We start from the raw sequence: 23126 nt of genomic DNA on the forward strand, positions 1-23126 counted from the left end.
CGGGTCAACATCAGAGTCAGTGAATATGATGCTAGTGAGTTCTGATTGAACTTTGAACAACACTGTATCCCAGGGTGTGGCCCTGGAATCACAGCATTTATTGTAGTTTGAAGAAATCTAGAGGCTCACAGACAAATTGTATCTTGATTAAGAAAAGAATGAGCTGCTAGAATTACAGCATCTTATGAAAACTTCCAGTCTGATGGAAAAATAGGAAATTAGGGCAGGTGGGTCAGCATCAAATGCTGAGAGACTCAGATGGGAGGCTTCATTCTTTGGTGATAGAAATTATTTAAGTTTTAGAGGGAAACATGACAGTCAAATGGTTTTGGAAATATTGACCTGGCATTAATGTGTGCTTCTAATATGAATTAGAAGATCAATAGATCAGAGTTAAATAAGCCATTAAGAAAATGATTGCAGGGCTTCCCTGGTGGCGCAGTGGTTGAGAGTCCGCCTGCCAATGCAGGGGACACAGGTTCGAGCCCTGGTCTGGGAAGATCCCACATGCCGCGGAGCAACTGGGCCCATGAGCCATAACTACTGAGCCTGCGCGTCTGCAGCCTGTGCTCTGCAACAAGAGAGGCCGTGATAGTGAGAGGCCCGCGCACCGCAATGAAGAGTGGCCCCCGCTTGCCGCAACTAGAGAAAGCCCTCGCACAGAAACGAAGACCCAACACAGCCAAAAATAAATAAATAAATAAAAATTAAAAAAAAAAAAGAAAATGATTGCAATGGTTAAGACAAAGGTAATTTGGATCTGAACCATAGTGGTGCAAGGGGAGCAGAAAAGATTGGATGAATGAAAGAGAGATTGGTCAATCATCCCGTATAACAGCTTAGAGAAAGGGTGAGAAACTAATTTACACTTTCATCTAATATTTTTATTCTTGGACCACTTAATTTAGCTCAGTTGGAAGACTTCAGATTTAACTTCAAGTCTAACTGGATCCACTTACTTCCAAATACTTGCCTCTGGTCACATGTGCACCCAGGTGGGAGAATGTGTATGGGTCAGCACAATTTTTTTATATATCAGAGAAACTACTGAAAGTATATATCCTTCTGATAGTGAGGAAGCTGTATGATGATTTCCAGGATGGCCACAAAAAATGCCTGCCTAGGGAGCCACAATTTCAGGTGATAGTCGAGAAACAGGGAATATGCATCTCAGGCTCTCATTGACTGATCCCTCTCTTGTCGCAGGAATCCTGGATGGGTACCTGTTCTGCAAGAGTCTCTGCATGGATGCAGTACAGCACTGGGGCAAGCAGTACGATGTCCACAATCTGTACGGCTACTCCATGGCAATTGCCACATCAGAGTAAGGCCATTATTGCTATGGACTTAATATATGATCAGATTTACTCAATACATGATCAAATTCTTAGTCTCACTAGATGCCAGTCGCCAGTGTGTTATTTTTAAGAACTCAGCAAGGGAGATTGGTTCAAGATGGCGGAGTAGAAGGACGTGCGCTCACTTCCTCTTGCAAGAGCACCGGCATCACAACTAACTGCTGAACAATCATTGACAGGAAGACACTGGAGCTCACCAAAAAAGATACCCCACATCCAAAGACAAAGGAGAAGCCTCAATGAGACAGTAGAAGGGGCGCAATCACAATAAAATCAAATCCCATAACTGCTGGGTGGGTGACTCACAAACTGGAGAACATTTATACCACAAAAGTACACCCACTGGAGTGAAGGTTCTGAGCCCCACGTCAGGCTTCCGAAGCTGGGGGTCTGGCAATGGGAGGACAAATTCCCAGAGAATCAGACTTTGAAGGCTAGCGGGATTGGATTGCAGGACTTTGACAGGACTGGGGGAAACAGAGACTCCACTCTTGGAGGGCACACACAAAGTAGTGTGCGTATCAGGACCCAGGGGGAAGGAGCAGTGACCCCATAGGAGACAGAACCAGACCTACCTGCTAGTGTTGGAGGGTTTCCTGCAGAGGTAGGGGGCAGCTGTGGCTCACCACAGGGACAAGGACACTGGCAGGAAAAGTTCTGGGAAGTGCTCCTTGGCGTGGGCCCTCCCAGAGTCCGCCATTAGCCCCACCAAAGAGCCCGGGTAGGCTCCAGTGTTGGGTCGCCTCAGGCCAACAACCAACAAGGAGGGAACTCAGCCCCACCCATCAGCAGACAAACATATTAAAGTTTTACTGAGCTCTGTCCACCATAGCAAAACCCAGCTCTGCCCACCACCAGTCCCTCCCATCAGGAAGCTTGCACAAGCCTCTTAGATAGCCTCATCCACCAGAGGGCATACAGCAGAAGCAAGAAGAACTACAATCCTGCAGCCTGTGGAACGAAAACCACATTCACAGAAAGATAGACAGAATGAAAAGGCAGAGGACCATGTACCAGATGAAGGAACAAGATAAAACCCCAGAAAAACAACTAAATGAAGTGGAGATAGGCAAACTTTCAGAAAAAGAATTCAGAATAATGATAGTGAAGATGATCCAGGACCTCAGAAAAAGAATGGAGGCAAAGGTCGAAAGGTTGCAAGAAATGTTTAAAAAAGACCTAGAAGAATTAAAGAACAAATAAACAGAGATGAACAATACAGTAACTGAAATGAAAAATGCACTAGAAGGAATGAATAGCAGAATAACTGAGGCAGAAGAATGGAAAGTGACCTGGAAGGGAGAATGGTGGAAATCACTGCTGCAGAACAGATTAAAGAAAAAAGAATGAAAAGAAATGAAGACGGCCTAAGAGACCTCTGGGACAACATTAAATGCACCGACATTCGCATTATAGGGGTCCCAGGAGAAGAGAGAGAGAAAGGACCCAAGAAAATATTTGAAGAGATTATAGTCGAAAACTTCCCTAATATGGGAAAGGAAATAGCCACCCAAGTCCAGGAAGTGCAGAGAGTCCCAGGCAGGATAAACCCAAGGAGAAACACACCGAGACACATAGTAATCAAACTGACAAAAATTAAAGACAGAGAAAAATTATTAAAAGCAACAAGGGAAAAACAACAAATAACATACAAGGGAATCCCATTAAGGTTAACAGCTGACTTCCCAGCAGAAACTCTACAAGCCAGAAGGGAGTGGCACGATATGTTTATAGTGATGAAAGGGAAGAACCTGCAACCAAGATTATTCTACCCAGCAAGGGTCTCATTCAGATTCGACAGAGAAATCAAAAGCTTTACAGACAAGCAAAAGCTAAGAGAATTCAGCACCACCAAACCAGCTCTACAACAAATGCTAAAGGAACTTCTCTAAGTGGGAAACACAAGAGAAGGAAAGGACCTACAAAAACAAACTCAAAACAATTAAGAAAATGGTAATAGGAAAATACATATCGCTAATTACCTTACATGTGAATGGATTAAATGCTCCAACCAAAAGAAACAGGCTCCCTGAATGGATACAAAAACAAGACCCATATATATGCTGTCTACAAGAGACGCGCTTCAGACCTAGGGACACATACAGACTGAAAGTGAGGGGATAGAAAATATATTCCATGCAAATGGAAATCAAAAGAAAACTGGAGTAGCAATACTCATATCAGATAAAATAGACTTTAAAATAAGAATGTTACAAGAGAAAAGGAAGGACACTATGTAATGATCAAGGGATCAGTCCAAGAAGAAGATATAACAATTGTAAAAATACATACACCCAAAATAGGAGCACCTCAATAAAAAGGCAACTGCTAAAAGCTATAAAAGAGGAAATTGACAGTAACATAGTCATAGTGGGGGACTTTGACACCTCACTTATACCAATGGACAGATCATCCAGACAGAAAATTAATTAGGAAACACAAGCTTTAAATGACACAACAGACCAGATAGATTTAATCGATATTTATAGGACAGTCCATCCAAAAACAGCAGATTACACTTTCTTCTCAAGTGCACATGGAACATTCTCCAGGATAGATCACATCTGGGGTCATAAATCAAGCCTCAGTAAATTTAAGAAAATTGATATCATATCAAGCATCTTTTCCGACCACAAGGCTATGAGATTAGAAATAAATTACAGGGGAAAAAATGTAAAAAACACAAACACAGGGAGGCTAAACAATACCCTGCTAAATAACCAAGAGATCACTGAGGAAATCAAAGAGGAAATCAAAAAATACCTAGAGACAAATGACAATGAAAACATGACAATCCAAAACCTATGGGATGCAGCAAAAGCAGTTCTAAGAGGGAAGTTTATAACAATACAATCCTACCTCAAGAAACAAGAAAAATCTCAAATAAACAATCTAACTTTGCACCTAAAGGAACTAGAGAAAGAAGAGCAAACAAAACCCAAAGTTAGTAGAAGAAAAGAAATCATACAGATCAGAGCAGAAATAAATGAAATAGAAACAAAGAAAACAATAGCAAGGATCAATAAAACTAAAAGCTGGTTCTTTGAGAAGGTAAACAAAATTGATAAACCATTAGCCAGACTCATCAAGAAAAAGAGGGAGAGGACTCAAATCAATAAAATCAGAAATGAAAAAGGAGGAGTTACAACAGACACCGCAGAAATACAAAGCATCCTAAGAGACTACTACAAGCAACTCTATGCCAATAAAATGGACAACCTGGAAGAAATGGACAAATTCTTAGAAAGGTATAACCTTCCAAGACTGAACCAGGAAGAAATAGAACATATGAACAGACCATTCACAAGTAATGAAATTGAAACTGATTAAAGAAGAAGATTAAAAATCTTCCAGCAAACACAAGTCCAGGCCCAGATGGCTTCACAGGTGAATTCTATCAAACGTTTACAGAAGAGCTAACACCCATCCTTCTCAGATTCTTGCAAAAAATTGCAGAGGAAGGAACACTCCCAAACTCATTCTATGAGGCCACCATAATCCTGATACCAAAACCAGACAAAGATACTACAAAAAAAGAAAATTACAGACCAATATCACTGATGAATATAGAGGCAAAAATCCTCAACAAAATACTAGCAAACAGAATCCAACAACACATTAAAAAGATCATACACCATGATCAAGTGGGATTTATCCCAGGGATGCAAGGATTCTTCAATATATGCAAATCAGTCAATGTGATACACCATATTAACAAATTGAAGGATGAAAACCATATGATCATCTCAATAGATGCAGAAAAAGCTTTTGACAAAATTCAACACCCATTTATGGTAAAAACTCTCCAGAAAATGGGCATAGAGGGAACCTACTTCAACATAATAAAGGCCATATATGACAAACCCACAGCCAACATCATTCTCAGTGGTGAAAAACTGAAACCATTTTCTCTAAGATTAGGAACAAGACAGGGTTGCCCACTCTCACCACTATTATTCAACATAATTTTGGAAGTTTTAGCCACAGCAATCAGAGAAGAAAAAGAAGTAAAAGGAATACAAATTGGAAAAGAAGTAAAACTGTCATTGTTTGCAGATGACAAGATACTATACATACAGTATCCTAAAGATGCTACCAGAAAACTACTAGAGCTAATCAGTGAATTTGGTAAAGTAGCAGGATACAAAATTAATGCACAGAAATCTCTTGCATTCCTGTACACTAACAACAAAAAATCTGAAAGAGAAATTAAGGAAATGTTGACCATTTACCATTGCAACAAAAAGAATAAAATACCTAGGAATAAACCTACCTAAGGAGACAAAAGACCTGTATGCAGAAAACTATAAGACACTGATGAAAGAAATTAAAGATGATACAAACAGATGGAGAGATATACCATGTATTTGGCTCGGAAGAATCAACATTGTGAAAATGACTATACTACCCAAAGCAATCTGCAGATTCAGTGCAATCCCTATCAGACTACCAATGGCATTCTTCACAAAACTAGAACAAAAAATTTCACAATTTGTATGGAAACCAAAAGACCTCGAATAGTCAATGCAATACTGAGAAAGAAAAACAGAGCTGGAGGAATCAGGCTCCCTGACTTCAGACTATACTACAAAGCTACAGTAATGAAGACAGTATGGTACTGGCACAAAAAACAGAAATATAGATCAATGGAACAGGATAGAAAGCCCAGAGATAAACCCACACACCTATGGTCAACTAATTTATGACAAAGGAAGCAAGGATATACAATGGAGAAAAGACAGCCTCTTTAATAAGTGGTGCTGGGAAAACTGGACAGCTACATGTAAAAGAATGAAATTAGAACACTCCCTAACACCATACACAAAAACTCACAATGGGGGCTTCCCTGGTGGCGCAGTGGTTGAGAATCTGCCTGCCAATGCAGGGGACACGGGTTCACACTCTGGTCTGGGAAGATCCCACATGCCGCGGAGCAACTAGACCCGTGAGCCACAACTACTGAGCCTGCGCGTCTGGAACCTGTGCTCCGCAACAAGAGAGGCCAAGATGGTGAGAGGCCCGTGCACCGCGATGAAGAGTGGCCCCCGCTTGCCACAACTAGAGAAAGCCCTAGCACAGAAACGAAGACCCAACATAGCAATCAATCAATCAATCAATCAATCAATCTTTAAGAAAAAAAAAAACAAACTCACAATGGATTAAAGACCTAACTGTAAGACTGGACACTGTAAAAATCTTAGAGGGAAACATAGGAAGAACACTCTATGACATAAATCACAGCAAGATTTTTTTGACCCATCTCCCAGAGTAATGGAAATAAAAACAAAAATAAACAAATAGCACCTAATGAAACTTAAAATCTTTTGCACAACAAAGGAAACTATAAACAAGATGAAAAGACAACCCTCAGAATGGGAGAAAACATTTGCAAACGAGTCAATGGACAAAGGATTAATCTTCAAAATATATAAACAGCTCATGCAGCTCAATATTAAAAAAACAAACAACCCAATCAAAAAATGGGCAGAAGACCTAAATAGACATTTCTCCAAAGAAGACATACAGATGGCCAAGAAGCACATGAAAAGCTGCTCAACATCTCTAATTATTAGAGAAATGCAAATCAAAAAACTACAATGAGGTATCACCTCACACCGGTTAGAATGGACGTCATCAGAAAATCTGCAAACAACAAATGCTGGAGAGGGTGTGGAGAAAAGGGAACCCTCTTGCACTGTTGGTGGGAATGTAAATTGATACAGCCACTATGGAGAACAGTATGGAGTTTCCTTAAAAACCTAAAAATAGAATTACCATATGAGCCAGCAATCCCACTACTGAGCCTTTACCCAGAGAAAACTATAATCCAAAAAGACACATGCACCCCAATGTTCATTGTAGCACTGTTTATGATAGCCAGGTCATGGAAGCAACCTAAATGCCCATCAACAGACAAATGGGTAAAGAAGATGTGGTACATATATACAATGGAATATTACTCAGCCATAAAAAGGAACGAAATTGGGTCATTTGTTGAGACGTGGATGGACCTAGAGATTGTCATACAGAGTGAAGTAAGTCAGAAAGAGAAAAACAGATATCGTATATTAACGCATATATGTTGAATCTAGAAAAATGGTACAGATGAAGACACAGATGTAGAGAACAAACATATGGACACCAAGGGGGGAAGGCGGGGGTGGGGGTGGTGGTGTGATGAATTGGGAGGTTGGGATGGACATGTATACACTGATATGTATAAAATAGGTAACTAATAAGAACCTGCTATATTAAAACAAAATAAACCAGCTATACAGAAAAAGGAATGTAAAAAAAAAATTCGGCAAATAAGTATGGTTGTTATTATTGAATGAATGAAGAAAATCCTGGTCACATAGGGAGGAAGGAATCCAATAAGTATTTGTGTACTGTGTATAATGAAAGAAAGAATGAATAAATGAATGAATGGAAGGTTGGAAGAAAGAAAGAGAAGTAATTTGACCAAGGTCAAACAGCTAATAAAATGTAAGAGCAAAATTTGGACTCATTTCTGCATGAGTCCATGGCCCATGTATTTTCCTCTCTGCCATACTGTTATAGACTGGTGTATGGAGGATTAAGTAACTTATAGACTTCGTGTGCTTTGGGGTTTTAGGTACTGGCTCAGTATCCTTCTACTGAACTTTGAAATTATGGAGTTAATGATGTACATAAAATGCCTAAAACAAAACAAAACGAAATATAAATATACTCAATGGTACAGTCTGCTCCCAACAGCAACTCTAACTCTGCAGGAGAGGGCTAGAAGAGAAGAGTGAGGTATTAACTTGAGATCCTCGATACTATCACTCTATCCTCTGGGCTAAGACACGCTAAGGTCACACATTGACTCCCTAAGTCTCTGTCCCTTTCTAGAGCTGTCAAGACTGTGTTCCCTAACAAGAGAAGCTTCATTTTAACCCGTTCTACCTTTGCGGGGTCTGGCAAGTTTGCAGCCCACTGGTTAGGAGACAACGCAGCCACCTGGAATGACCTTCGGTGGTCCATCCCTGGCATGCTCGAGTTCAACCTTTTTGGTATCCCGATGGTGAGTCCACATCCCAGTCCCCAGAATGCCTCAGGCTAGAAGTTTTTCAAATGATAAAGCTCCCCTCTACTGCCCTCCATGGCTCAGGGATTTAAAGTCTGGAGGGCTATGTGCTTCATCCACATCAGTATGACACTGATACCACGACATTCTTTCCTGTACTGCCTTATAAGGATAGAAGGTGCAAGCTTGAAGTGGTATCGTTGGAATATTTTTTATTAAAGTACAACATACACACAAAAAAGTGCACATGTCCTTAAGGTTACAGTTGGCATCTTTTAGTTAAATTCAGCATATCTATTTATTGAGCTCTTACTTCGAGCAAGGCGTTGAGCTAGGTACGCATGGTGAGGGTGGAGAGAAACATAAATATAGTAACAGAAACACCTTCCTTCCACACACCCCCCCAAAGTCTCTCTCTCTCTCTCTCTCTCTCTCTATATATATATATATATATATATATATACACACACACACACACACACATAATTATGACAAGCTAGGGTAAAAGTGCGAACAGGAACATATAATTTAAATGTTAAAAGAAATCCTGAGAACGGGACTTAGCAATTCTAACAAGATTACAAGGAACAATGGGAGTCACAGGAGGGAGTAAATAGTAAACTCGTGCAAAAGATGGCACTTGAGTTTAACCTTGAAAGTGGGTATGTTTTATCAGACTGATGTGGGGGAGGTCATTTTAAGACTGAGAAATAAACCTGAGCGAGACCAGCAAGGGGCAGAATTTGAGTGTCCCTAAGGATCGGAGTGTAGGACTGAAATGAGAAATGATGCTGGAAAGGTAGGTTGGAACCAGGTTTTGAGGCGCTAGTAGGACAGGCAGCAGGAGACCCTGGGGATTTTTGAATAGATGAATGATCTGATCAGAATTAGGCTTTGGAAAATTAATTCTCCTAGTGCTGTGGTCAAAGTAATAATATCAATGGTATTTCTAGTTGCTATTCACCAAAAAACTATTGTGCATCAAGTGTTTTACTTCCATTATCTCATTTACTAAAACCCTAGAGTGCCCACTTTAACAAAATGAGGAAACTGAGGCACAGAAGGGTTAAGTAATTCATTTGCAGTCACCTGGCAGTAAAGAGTGGACATAGGATTTAGCCCAGTTCCATCACACCGAAGTAGCCTTCTCAGGAAGAGTTTAGCCAAGTACAGCTGGTAGGTCCCTGGTAGAAAGCAAAGCCCAGGAGCAGGGGACGGTAATGGTAGTGAGGTACACGTGCCGTCGCTGTCTGTGTGTCCTTCCAGGTGGGTTCTGACATATGTGGCTTTACATTGGATGCTCCCGAAGAGCTCTGCAGGAGGTGGATGCAGCTGGGAGCATTCTATCCATTTTCCAGGAATCACAATGGCCAAGGCTACAAGGTAGGTCTCTCAGGAGATATGATCAAAATAGACGTGGCATACGTTAGGACTGGATCTACCTGCATCCTGTCCGAGAAATCTGTTGAGCCAACTTCCTACCTGGTGCTTCACTTAGGCTAATTGGGACCACCGTTTGCAATTAACCAGGACTCATGATGCACCATTAAAATGCCCTGCCGACACAACCCCTGCTATTTCTACCGCGGCAGTCAAGGAAATGGCAAGTCTGTGAAGGTTTTTAATCAAACCTCTATACACTTTATTTACATTGCTCATTTTGTAGTGAGAATCAAATGAGGAAATACTTCAAAGTTATTTAAATGGCAGTCTACTGAGAGCACCCATAGAATGAATGAGGGGGGATGCAGTGCAGGGGGAAGAATGGCCACTTAACTTGGTGGAATGATCTCCCTTTGCCCAACCCTACTGCTCAGAGGCAAAGTTTGCAAGGTAGGCCCCAGGTCTTGCAGGAACAAAACTCTTGGTTGTGATGAATGGGGTCTGATATCTCCAGAGGCTTTTCTTATTTGTAACCAGGTGTCAGTTGCAACCTCTTGTTTCTTCCCAGGCCCAGGATCCTGCCTCCTTTGGAGCTGACTCTCTGCTGTTGAATTCCTCCAGACACTACCTTACGATCCGCTATGCTCTATTGCCCTATCTCTACACCCTTTTCTACCGTGCTCACAGCCAGGGGGACACGGTGGCCAGGCCCCTTCTGCATGAGTAAGTTCACCTAGCCCAAAGGAATTTTGTTAATGTAACTGGGTGACATTGACTGTATCATCAAATATAAGAGTGCAGGGACTTCCCTGGTGGTCCAGCGGGTAAGACTCTGCGCTCCCGATGAAGGGGGCCTGGGTTCAATCCCTGGTCGGGGAACTAGATCCTGCATGCATGCCGAAACTAAGAGTTCTCAACTAAGAGTCTGCATGCCTCAACGAAGATCCCGTGAGCTGCAACTAAGACCGGCAGCAGCCTAAATGAATAAACAAATATTTTTTAAAAAAATGAGTGAAAATTAAAACAATCCAAACAGTTACTCAGATATATTTTTTTAACTTGAATAACGAGTTGGTATTTGCAAGGCTATTGCTGCCTATGTACTATTTTAGGTATATTTAAGTATTATAGCCTGTTCCCTTTTGGGGAGAGAACTAGACTAAAAGTTGTGGAATTTGGGGTCTTTGTTCCACCAACTAACTCTATACCTGAGACAAATCGTTTAAGTTCTTTCATCCTTAGTTTCTTTAGCCTTAATTTAAAGGATTTGATAGCTTGAACCTGATGGTCGCTTTTGTCATGCACCATGTTCAGGCTCTAGGTATGAGCCTGTCATTTACATACTAATAAGAATAGTACGGAGGATTTCCTGAATGCAGAATTTTTATTGTCAGCCAATGTGTATCTCTAATTTGACTCTAAAAAAAGAACACTTAAGAGACTTTCCTTAAAGCTGGCCACTTAGTACGAACTGATGCCTCTATATTAGCCAGCAAATAGCTCTGTTGTTTCCAGGCGATCTTGTTTCGGGGCTGGAATCTCGGGGAAGCTGCTGTGAGGCACAGGGGAAATTTAATAAGCTTGGTGGAGATTTGTAGTAGGAGAGGGTGTGTCCTCGCTTCCTAGCTAATGCTGTGGGACCCTCTGGTGGCTGCAGTGAGTAGCTCTGCAGTGGGGTTTGCTTTCTCATGACTGGCCCTGGCAGAATAAGGAGCCAGAAGCCTTGTTTAGAAACCCAAGGATTGAAGATGGTGCTGGGAAGTGTACGGAAGTGGCTTGAGACGGAGGCTCTGATTTAGGCGGGAACCCTGCCCCAGTCCCTCATGCCTTTGGTAGCATTCCTCAGGGTTTGAACAGTGGGAACAGTAATGCTCTGTGTACATGATGCAAAAAAAAAAAAAAAAAAACAAGAAAAAAGCATGAAAATAGAGATATTAGGTTGAACTATGTTTGATACTATGTAGATAAAAGCCTCAATTGGGACATGGAATTCAACCAGTTTTATTGATTGGCTTTTAAGTGAATTCATTCTAACAGTTTTGAGCACAGATATTCTGAAAGCCAGTGCCTGGATATTGGAGGATATACTTGCTGGTCATCAATGGGGACATCTTTGAGGTCTATATTGGTCATATCATAGAAAAAGAAAAAAGTAACCCAGGTCTCGCTTATTAAAAATTAACACAGTAATTTTATGGTCTAGGAAAAAGGAGACTTTTTCTTGTCAAAATCAAAATACAGTTAATCCCCTTCTGTATCTGACATTTTAGGCCCTCAGGCATATATCTCAGGCATATATTATTATAATATATATTATAATATATATTCATTATTGTGGGTAAGTTTTTACTATCTCCCAGAATTCTCTATTAAAAGGTAGGTATCCTAAAAGAGAAAAGAGTAAAGTTTTTGTCTGCTTTTTTTGGGTGATCAGATCTAGTTCCTTTTGGATAGTCAGCTGAGGTTTTAAAATGTCTTGCTTGTTTTACTTATTTTTTTAAGGGGGATATGACAAATACAATTATAGCCTGGAACCTGCCTAGCATAGAGATACTGAAATAGGAACTTCTGTCCAAATTGGGGAAAGAATAGGAGGGTGCAGGGGCTAGGGAAAGTGGATCTGCCTGCAGGAGTAGGGAGACGGGGATTGAATAGGTGTCACGGAATAATTTGGGGAATTTGCCCCAGACAGGGAGCCTGCAAGTTTTAGACAGGCTTGGGGGAGAGCTGCCAGAAAGCACTGGCCCAAATGTCATTGCACATTTCTCTGGTCTCTAGGTTCTACGAGGACAGCAACACTTGGGATGTGCACCAACAGTTTTTATGGGGGCCCGGCCTCCTCATCACGCCGGTTCTGGCTGAGGCAAGTGCTCCCACCGAGACACACTGGTGGTCTCTGCTCTTGCTCCTGCTAACTCCAGACTCCTCTCTTCTTGGAACCATTTGTCCTCTTTCTGTTCCAAACCCATTTCCAACATCTGTGGCTGGGGCAGCCTTGAAGACGGTGTGTTGGAGTTTGGGGAAGATGGATATCTGATGGGTACACATTTTTGTCTCTAGAAGTCTTTTGTCCTTGACCAAGTTTCCAATCAGTATAGAAGCATCTACGGGTGACTCTGGGTTTAAGAATTGTCCTATGTGTTGCCAGATTCTCATAGCAGATCATGACTTCTTCCAGGATGCAGAGGCAGGAGGAGCAGTGACTCAGCACTCACTCTAAGGTCAGGGTGATCTGGGTGTGTTTGTTGTCTCTGCCACTTGGTACCAGTGCCGTCTGGGGGAAATTATGTGCTGCTTCCTCAGCTGTAAGATGAGATAATAATAGTATGTATCACTGGAGACTGTTGGGAAGATTAGATGAGGTACGCAGTGTAAAGCTGGAATTTTTTTTTAATTATTCAAAATCCCACCCTCCAGCCCTGCCCTCTCTGCCAAGCCCAGCTTCACAGCACTGATGTCTCATGGCACTTCTCTTACGTCCTTTCCTCCAAGCAGAACTTGCCTCTCAGCCAGTGAAGGGAGTCCCAGATTTTCCTGGTTCATGTTTCATCACTTCTATGCACCGTCGTGTCCTTCTTCCTGTTTTCCACCTGGCTGCAGTTGACTCTGCTAACTGGTCTGGTTTGTGTCTAGAGAGGCTGTATTAGTTTCCTATCGCTGCTGTAACAAATTACCACAAATGCAGTGGCTCATAGCAACAAAAATCTATTATCTTACATTTCTGGAGGTCGGAAGCCCAAAATGGGTCTCACTGGGCTAAAATCACCATGTTGGTGGGGCCGGTTGCTTCTGGGGCTCTAAGGGAGAAATCCATTTCCTTGCCTTTTCCACCTTCTAGAGGCTGCCCGCCTTCCTTGTTCTGTCTCCCTGCCTCGCTGTCATCACATCTGCTTCTGTGACTCTAAAGCTGGAATTTTTACCACAACACCTATTTCAATATTATGATTATTATTCCTAATACGGTTCCATCTGGGATTTTTCTTTGAGTGGCAAGGTTATTGCCTCTGTTAGAAGAAAAGCACAAGTTGGTAGAGAAAAGAAAGGCCATTTACGCATTCTCAGTATGTGATTAAGAAGTTTTATCCACTTCAGAGGCTGGGCCATAAAGGACAATAGTTTGTTTTAATTTCAGGGTGCAGAGAGAGTGACAGCATATGTGCCTGATGCCGTCTGGTATGACTATGAGACTGTAAGTAGCTCTGACTTTTCTTAAACTCTTCAAGCTGCATAGACAAGATACGTCTGGGTAGACAGAAACATCTATCCATGCACTGAGGAATGTTTCTGTCGTGTTTGCAGTGATTTCATAGCAGAGTCAATAAAGTGAGACTAAGTCACTCGACATCAGTCATGATGAAATCTGAAAAAGATACTTTCATATACTTTATTCAGCAGCAAGATAAAGACGGAAGTAGAATGTCTCATGGGCAAATATTGGGGCCGATGGACAATTTGAGCCTGGTTATAAGTGAGATTCTTGTTCAGAAAACTATCAGTTTGTATAATGTATGTCAAATAGCTTCAGCGTGATACATGTTCCCCAAGCCCCCAGCTGATCACAAAACCCGTTGTTCTTAAATTCTTTCCCTTTTCTTGCTTGATGCCTGACTAGATAGCAATTCAACTAGGTGGGAGAAGGAAAGAGCTGGAGATAACTCCACGTGTGGTTAAGAGGTAGCGGTGATGTGCTCATGCCAATGTGTTTGATTTGTCTACGTGCGTCAGGGGGGCCGAGTGAAATGGAGGAAGCAAAAAGTGGAGATGGAACTTCCTGGAGACAAAATTGGACTTCACCTTCGAGGGGGCTACATCTTCCCCACACAGCAGCCAGCCACAACCACTGTGGCCAGGTATAGCATGGCTGGGAGTTTCCTTTAAGGGGGAGGCTGACAAACCTAGTTGTTCCTGTTCCCATCTGTTGCCCATGGAGACGATGCTGAAGCATTACGTGGAATGTGGGGAGGAAGGGCACGTGTGTGTGTGTGCGTGTGAGTGTGTGTGTGTGTGGTCATCAAACTCTGTTCCCTGGATTTCTGTGGGCCTCTTCTGGGGAAGCTGTGATTTAGAGCTGCATCCAAATGGATTTTGAAAGACCTTAATCCTGTCCTTCCTTAACACCCCCGACTTTCCCCTCGAAACATACTGACTGCGAGGGTGGTGAACCTTCCTAGTTTTCCTAGGAATATGTCAGTTTTAGCCCTGAAAGTCTCATGTTTTGGGAAACATCTCAATTCCAGGCAAACGGGTCTGTTGATCACTCCACCTGCCTTGATCAGACCATCATTCTACCATGCTATGCACTCGACTCTTCATTCTCATTTCTAGGGAGTGGGGTCCACTTTCCACACCCCTATAATCTCAATTTCCTGTTTCTTTCTTCCCACTGAGCCATTTCTTTCTTGTGATGCAAAATGGGGTTCAAAAATTACTTCTGTGCACTTCAAATCTCCTTCATGTCACTCATTTCTCCTTGATAATTCTTTGATGCTCAAATTATAGACTCCATCTGTACTAAAGAGGCACACATTCACATCTGTGTCTCTAAATCTATTAGCTTATTTGCTTTTAATAGATGGAGTTTTTTGGAGGTTAGAAATCTTTTTCTTTTGAACCTTCCTTACTGCCATAATTTTTCAAATTTAAACTTTTGTGATACTGATGGAAAATACTTATATATCCAAATACCACCTGGTTTCTTTTTCTCTAACTAATCAACTTCATGCTGTTCTGCACACTGATACCAAAATTGTCTTTCCAAAGTGAAGATCTCAATTTGTTGCTTCCCAGGTTAAAGTCTAAATTCTATCATTAGTAGGTCGTTCAAGGCCAGTCATAATCTGGTTTCAAGTTAACCTGTGTCTCCTGACACACCTTAATACACACCTGTAGGACAGCCATGCCAAAGATCTTGTTATTCTCCAAACATACTCGTCTGTTTCCCTGCATGTGGCCTTCAGCACCTATTACCCTTTTCAGCATTCTATGCCTGATACATTCTTAATCATCTCCCAAATTACACTCTGATTTCATCTGCGAGAAATCTTCCCCAACAATTCCAGCAGAGGGTGTGCTGCCACTTCCAACTTTCTGGTCATTTTTTAATACTTTTTTTCCTTTAATATTGTTAAGTATTTCAGTCATAGTTATTCTATACTTTGTAACTGAAAATTCTATTATCTAAAATGCTTAGTGGAATCTAAATCTATTGTTAGTTGTTTTTGCCAACTTTCTTTCATGTTGGCTTGTTACCTCGTGTATTTAGTAATTTTTTGGTTTTTCAAATGTGGTGATCTCAAGGATCCAAATAGGTCTCATTCCCCCAGAGATGATTAGCCTGCTCTTTGGTTGTAAGCCAGGACTGCTGTCAACTTGGGTTTCACATTAGCACCCTTCAAGGATCATGTGTTTAATTTATCTAAGGCCAAGTAGTATTTCAGTGGGTGAGTCCTTAAGAGTATGCAGTGTCCTCCGGAATATCTAGGTCACCATACCACTCGAAGTGTCATTGTGGACTCCTGTAAGGATTTTAACTTTTGTGCCACTCTTTACTTTCTGTTTTGACTATTTGGTGAATATGTTTAATCTTTCTTACAATATTTAAGGTCATCAATGTAGTTCTGTTCTCTTTGTTTTTGTATCTCTTAGACTTCCTAGCAATGAAAGCTACTCAGTACATGCATGTTAAGTGAAAGCAGGTGATTTTGTTGACATTGGAACCTGGCTTGCACAGGGCACAGTGGAAGGCTGACCTATGAAAGAATATAATAGGGGGTGTGAGGGATACAACAAGAGTAGGAAATCGGGAGGCGGTCTAGAGGAGGGGCGAAATAAGGAGAGATTTAAATGCAGTTGCTCCTTCTTTCTCTATGTGCATCTATTTCAGCATCTTTTGAGTAGTGTTTTCTGTTTTATATTCTGAGTTATAAAGCAGATAATTAGAATGTTTTCTTTTTCTCTCTCGAAATGAACTAATAATAAATAATCAAATTAGGAAAATGGCCAATATATAGATGGACCTTATTGTATTTTCTTGCTTTCTGAGTCAACGTGGTTCTTAGGCAGGGAACAAATATATCCCCCTGACTGCAGTTAATACTTCTCCTGCATGTATCAGCTGTAAAATGATTAGGCTGAACCAATTACAGTCTCGGATTTCTTTCTCTTCTAATAGTCTGTATTCAAAATAATAATAGCATCAGCAGGTTTTATTGCAGCTATTGCAGTGATTCTGGTGATTAAATTCTTGCCTCCTTCATAGATGTTTATTGCTAATGTTTGGAGTGATGCTCTCGCCTGTGACATTACCCATTCTAGAAAGTGATGCCCCTGTTGATTTTGCCTTTGTGCCTGAAGAAAAGCAGAGCCGTCTGCTGCTAGTAACCTGTCCCATTTGAAATCTGATAGAATCCTTCACAGCTCATTTAGCAAAATTCTTTGAGTCCCAAGTCTTTGCCTCTCACATAAATCTTGTTTCTCACAGTCGAAGGAACCCTCTTGGTCTTATCATTGCCCTGGATGACAACAAAGAAGCAAAAGGCGAACTTTTCTGGGATGATGGGGAAACGAAAGGTGAGCACAATATTGCCGAGTTACTCCTGCTGGTCATTCAGCAGTGGGAGAAATCTCTCCAGGCCCAGTAACATTAATCACTCGAGAGAAGAATTTTGATTTCACTTGTGCTGTTCAGGAATAGTGGTAGTTGGACCACAGGTGGAAGGAAAACACATCTCTACCTCTTAGAATTCTCCCACTGGCCAGCTGCATATATAGGCTCTCATTTTATTATCAAAGGGCACCTGAAAGAAATGTTTGCTAGACTGTTTCTGCCATTCAGTGCACACATCTTCCCTCCAAATACTTATGAACAAACATGGATGATGTGTAAAACCTACCTGTGCTAGTCAGGCAGTGAGAAGACACCTTTCTAGTGCACCGGAATCTAGCCATGCTTCTTAATCTGTCTCCAATACATTAACAATTCTTGTGGCTCAAGCTTAGGAAATAGCTTCACTTGAGGCATATGCCTTGGAAGCACTTGGAAGAGAAACCTTTTCAAGGTTAAGGTAGGAAGGAAAAGGGAAAACAGTGTCTTGGCCTTGGAAACTCTCTCTCTAATCTTGTCATTCTCAACATGTAGCTTCAAGGAGTGCCAGGATGAAATCTGTCTTTCTGTGGTGGGCAGGCCAGAGTCTGACTTGTTTTAATCTCACTTTCAGATACTGTGGCCAATAAAGTTTACCTCTTATGTGAGTTCTCCGTCACCCAAGTGAGTAGTATATTTTTATGAATCTTAAGTGTGAGCTTTTGTCTGACCATTAGCTCATATGTGTTTGTGTATGTGTGTAATTATATTTGTAGCTTCATTTATGACAATAGGTGACCACATTTCAGTTTATGACTTAACACCTAATAATTGAATCATTCATGTTAGTAAAAAAAGGCAATGATATGGATAAATCAAAGCAGTCTTTTTAAATGAAGTTTTAAAAAATTTCTCTCTCTGTATGTATGTTTCTCTCTCTCTCCTTTTTCCACCCCCCTCAGGGGAAAAATAAGTTTGTACTTGAGCACACATTAGTAGAGACAGCTAAGAGCCATTCGGAGCGGTTTTGAGTATCCGGTCTAGGATGAAGTATTGGAGTGATTTGAGAATCTGTGTATTTAAGGCACATCTTTGTACTTAACTGTGTTGCAGAACCGCCTGGATGTGAAGATTTTGCAATCAACCTACACAGACCCCAATAATTTAGCATTTAAAGAGATTAAAATCCTTGGGACCCAGGAACCTACCAATGTTACAGTGAAACACAATGGTGTCGAAATTCAAGTTTCTCCTAATGTCACTTACGATTCTAACCTCCAGGTAAAAGCCCATTTTGTTGAGATAGTTTGTAAAGAATTCTTCATCGCTTATGATGTTCCTTGCTGCCAAGGTTGCATGGGTTTCTGAAGGACCAGAGCACACTCTGAAGACTGGGGTGGGGAGTCAGAGGGTTAGGACAGAAAAAAATAAAGAGTGGGCCAGAGCTGGGATTAACAAAGGAGCTGCTGAGACATGGGAGGAGGTAAACTGGTCCTTTATCTTTATTCCCTTATCTGTCCCTCAGTCTTCTGTCCTCTCTGACTGGAACAGAAGAAGAGCGAAGTCAGGAGTGTCGGGAACAGGATTAGAGGAAAACTGGGTCTGAAAGCTGCTGATTGATTGATGCCAGAATGGTTGAGGTGGGAGGTGGGATTCCCATTAATTAAAATTTCGAGGTGCCTTTTTTTTTTTTTTTTACTGTATTGGGCTATATAGATTCTCACTCCAACACATACATTTTTAGGAAATATTTTAAGTCAAAGAATTGGATAAGCTTAGCTAATGGCTGCTCACTTGGTTAGGTGATAATAATAAAATATTTTTTCCTCAGTTTTAATGAGGCCTGAAGTTCCTGGATAGGCTGTAATCAGCTCCTCTGAAATCTTAGTGTTATGAGGAATCCTTTCCCCCAACACTCCTTGCTACAGGTGCTCCAAATGATCCGGGTTTGGCAGCTGCTGGGTCAGCGTGGTTTGTGAGGGACTGTCCAAATTTGGAGAAAATAAGTAAATTTAATCTTCTACTATAATGATATATTGGTTGCATTTGACATTTTGTCCTCACAACATACATTGAGGATGCATACATTATAAAGTTAGAAATAAAGCATTATATGGCTAGTTGTGTGTACAGCAAAGTGCAAGCCATTTGAAAGATGCACATATAAAAATAAACTAATTAAATGTTTGATAAATATATTAATAAATATACAACCAAAGGAACTCTTTTATTGTTTGAATTTAGGTGGTGGAGAAACACATGAAACTATTGGGAAGGGGACAGTCAACCCAACCCTACCTCTAGGAAATTTTAATGTATATTCTGCCCAATTTCATGTTCAAAGCTTAATGGAGTCATTGAGCAAACCTTTGGAGACATCAGGGCTAGAGCTGGACCTTGAAAGATGGTACATCTGATAGAGATTTGTTCAGCTGCAAGTGACAGGAAACTCAGCAAAATGGTAGTTTAAACAGATTGGGATTTTTTTCCGTTATGGGATTGGAAGTTTAGGAAGTGGTCAGTTGCTGGCACTGGTTCAGTGGCTCAAGGTTGTCAGGGTTGAGGTCTTTTCTTCTCTTGTGATTGGAAATGGTGGCTTAATTCCAGTCACTCTAGCCTTGTTAGAGAACAAATAAAAATAAACAAAGAAGAAGAAGCTGGAAGAAAAAGGGAAAGGGGAAGGTGAAGGGAAGGGAGGGGCAGGCCCTTAAATCAAGAAAGAAATACTTGGCCAGTGGACTTGCACTTAGCTATTAATGGCCACAGCTGTGTTACATGGCTTCAAAAAAATAGTTCTTATTCGAGAACTTTAGTGCTCTAAACTGAAATAGTAAGAAGGGAATTTTACAGAGGGCAGGCAGCTAGCAGTAAATTCCACAGATAAGCACCATTTTCCTAGAAAGGGCATTTGCTTAGATAAAGCAGTCAAGGTTGAGGTATCAGAATAAGCCAGTCTTGGGACTAAGAATAGCCTTTTGTTGGTCTGTGAGTAGTGAACTAGAATAGGTAGGATCCACTTTTGGAAGCGGATCAGTTTGGACAGATTAACTTGTGGTCAGATTTTGGAGGGTTTTAGGTGCCAAAATAAGAAGGCTCTGATCTAATTCTCAAAGGGTCTCATGTTGATCCTTGAATCAATATGTGCCATTGTGAGAGCGTTGTTCTGGGGTGGGGTTTGAGGTGCAGGGAAGTGCAAGATGAATGTAGACTGGGGAGAGACTGGAAGAAGGGTGATAATCCTTAGCATGAGATTTTATACCTTGGGACAAATGAGAACTTTCACTATGGAAATTACTAATTAAAGAGGAGATGACCATAAGAAAACACATAGAAAAATATTAAATGTTTGAATTAGTGAATGGGACTCAAAGAAAATTTCAAGTCTTGAGGCTCTGGGCTTGGGGAAATGAAGAGGTTGGGATCTTAGAAATGGAAGGAAATGTAATGATTTTGCCAACTCACCAATTTTGCAGTTGGTGAAACTGAGACCCAAGGAACTGAAATAGTTTGTCTAAGTTTCCACAGTGGAATGGAGGGGAGAACCCAGGCCCCATGATTCTTATTTCTGTGTTCTTGCCCCTGCTCCAGACCAATGGGGAATGCTGTTTGGGGGATGGAGGACAAAAAGATGAGCTCAGTATGGGGTGATACCACGTGCTTGTGTGTGCTGTGCTACAAGGGGGCTGCAGAAGAGAGCCTTCCTGACAAAATAAGGAACAGAAGAGGAGGCAGGGGAGGAAAGAAAGGGGTGATTACACAAGGCTGTAGTTGACCTGATTCTTTTCAAAATGTTATGTACAAATTCTGATAGAATTGTGCCATTTGCCCTGTGGTTACTGGTTAGATCTCTGCCCTCTCTCTCTTTGTGTAAGCTCCAGTGCTATGTTGCTTAGATTGTTGAGAGTCTGGTCTGATTTCTATTTTCTTTCCTAAAAGAAGTTTCAGACCTTACAAGGTCTTTGTCCTGAGGATACATTTGCTTGATACTTTCCCATTCTTACAGGTGGCCCTTATCACAGAAATTGATCTTGTCCTGGGAGGAATATACACGGTGGAGTGGGATGTGAAGATAAGGGATGCAGAAAAAATAGACTGTTATCCTGATGAGAACGGTGCTTCTGCAGAAAACTGTACTGCCCGTGGCTGTGTCTGGGAGGTAACCATAGTGACAGTGTTAATGTACATTAAAATCCTCTACTCTTTTTTGTTTAAATTGAAGTATAGTTGATTTACAATGTTGTGTTAATTTCTGCTATACAGAAAAGCGATTCAGTTATACATATATACAATCTTTTTTATATTCTTTTCCATTATGGTTTATCACAGGATATTGAATATAGTTCCCTGTGCTATAGAGTAGGACCTTATTGTTTATCCATCTTCTATATAACAGCTTGCATCTGCTAACCCCAAACTCCCAGTCCATCCCTCCGCCACCCCCCTCCCCCTTGGCAACCGCAAGTCTGTTCTTTATGTCTGTGAGTCTGTTTCTGTTTTGTAGATAGGTTTGTTTGTGTCATAGTTTAGATTCCACATATAAGTGATATCATATGGTATTCGTCTTTCTCTGTCTGACTTACTTCACTCAGTACGATAATCCCTGGGTGCATCCATGTTGCTGCAAATGGCATTATTTCAGTCGTTTTTATGTCTGCGTAGTATTCCATTGTATATATGTGCCACATCTTTTTTATCTATTCATCTGTTGATGGACATTTAGGCTGTTTCTGTGTCTTGGCTATTGTGAATAGTACAGCTATGAACATAGAGGTGCATGTATCTTTTTGAATTGTAGTTTCATCTGGGTATTTGCCCAGGAGTGGGATTACTGGATCATATGTCAACTCTATTTTTAGTTTTTTGAGGAAACTCCATACTGTTTTCCACAGTGGCCGCACCAATTTACATTCCCACCAACAGTGTAGGAGGGTTCCTTTTTCTTCATACCCTCTCCAGCATTTGTTATTTGTAGACTTTTTAATGATGGCCATTCCTAACAGTGTGAGGTGGTACCTCATTGCAATTTTGTAAAATCCTCTACACTTAATCTACAATTTCACAAGCATAGCACCAGTCCCTATATCACTACTTAAAATCCATAGAAAGGACAGGCTTCCAAAGTAACCTGAGTTTTTATCTGGATGTGAAGAATAGGTAGGGATGGGAGTGGGACTTTTTTTTACAAATATTTTACATGGAGACCAGGAATGAAAACTTATGTTACTACCAAAGAGTATATAAGAAAATGACTGGTTTTATCTTTATCTCCCTGCAAATTGCCTTTTCTAGCCCCTTTATATTTGATAATCTTAGAACTCATGCTGAGCTGGATTTGACCTTACTTTTCAGGTATCCGGTTCTCCTGGAGTCCCTTTTTGCTATTTTGTCAATGATCTATACTCTGTCAGTGATGTTCAGTATGACTTACATGGGGCCACAGCTGTCCTCTCCTTAAAGTCTTCTCCGTATGCCTACTCTTTGCCCTCCGTACCCGTGAACTCCCTCCGTCTGAACGTGACCTACCATAAGGATAACATGCTGCAGTTTAAGGTATGTGTTTACAGTATACGTGTCAAGTACCTACTTGGCACTTTTCACTTCCATTATTTTTTGCTAGTCAAGGTTACAGAACCCTGAAATCAGTCTGCTCTTCTAAGTTAGCCATGCTACAATATACTAGATCATTATCCTAAGAGTAATTGGAGACCATTGATGGAACAGTGACACCTGTTCTGAATTGCACTTTGAAACG

The 23126-nt window shown here is 41.0% G+C and overlaps 1 protein-coding gene across 4 annotated transcripts in view; it reads left to right on the top strand.

Moving 5' to 3' along the window:
- The window catches only part of MGAM (maltase-glucoamylase), a 107369-nt gene that overhangs the window by 47837 nt on the left and 36406 nt on the right, over positions 1-23126 (top strand). For all 4 annotated transcript variants that reach the window (XM_068549592.1, XM_068549589.1, XM_068549588.1 and 1 more), the window contains exons 15-26: positions 1207-1324; positions 8235-8406; positions 9676-9792; positions 10361-10515; positions 12571-12655; positions 13925-13981; positions 14518-14642; positions 17273-17361; positions 18009-18058; positions 18488-18655; positions 21378-21530; positions 22724-22924. In XM_068549592.1, coding sequence (XP_068405693.1) covers positions 1207-1324; positions 8235-8406; positions 9676-9792; positions 10361-10515; positions 12571-12655; positions 13925-13981; positions 14518-14642; positions 17273-17361; positions 18009-18058; positions 18488-18655; positions 21378-21530; positions 22724-22924 — 1490 coding nt within the window. The remainder of the gene's footprint in view (positions 1-1206; positions 1325-8234; positions 8407-9675; positions 9793-10360; positions 10516-12570; positions 12656-13924; positions 13982-14517; positions 14643-17272; positions 17362-18008; positions 18059-18487; positions 18656-21377; positions 21531-22723; positions 22925-23126) is intronic.

This window comes from Eschrichtius robustus, chromosome 8 (genome assembly GCF_028021215.1).
Source record: "Eschrichtius robustus isolate mEscRob2 chromosome 8, mEscRob2.pri, whole genome shotgun sequence".
Taxonomy (NCBI): domain Eukaryota; kingdom Metazoa; phylum Chordata; class Mammalia; order Artiodactyla; family Eschrichtiidae; genus Eschrichtius; species Eschrichtius robustus.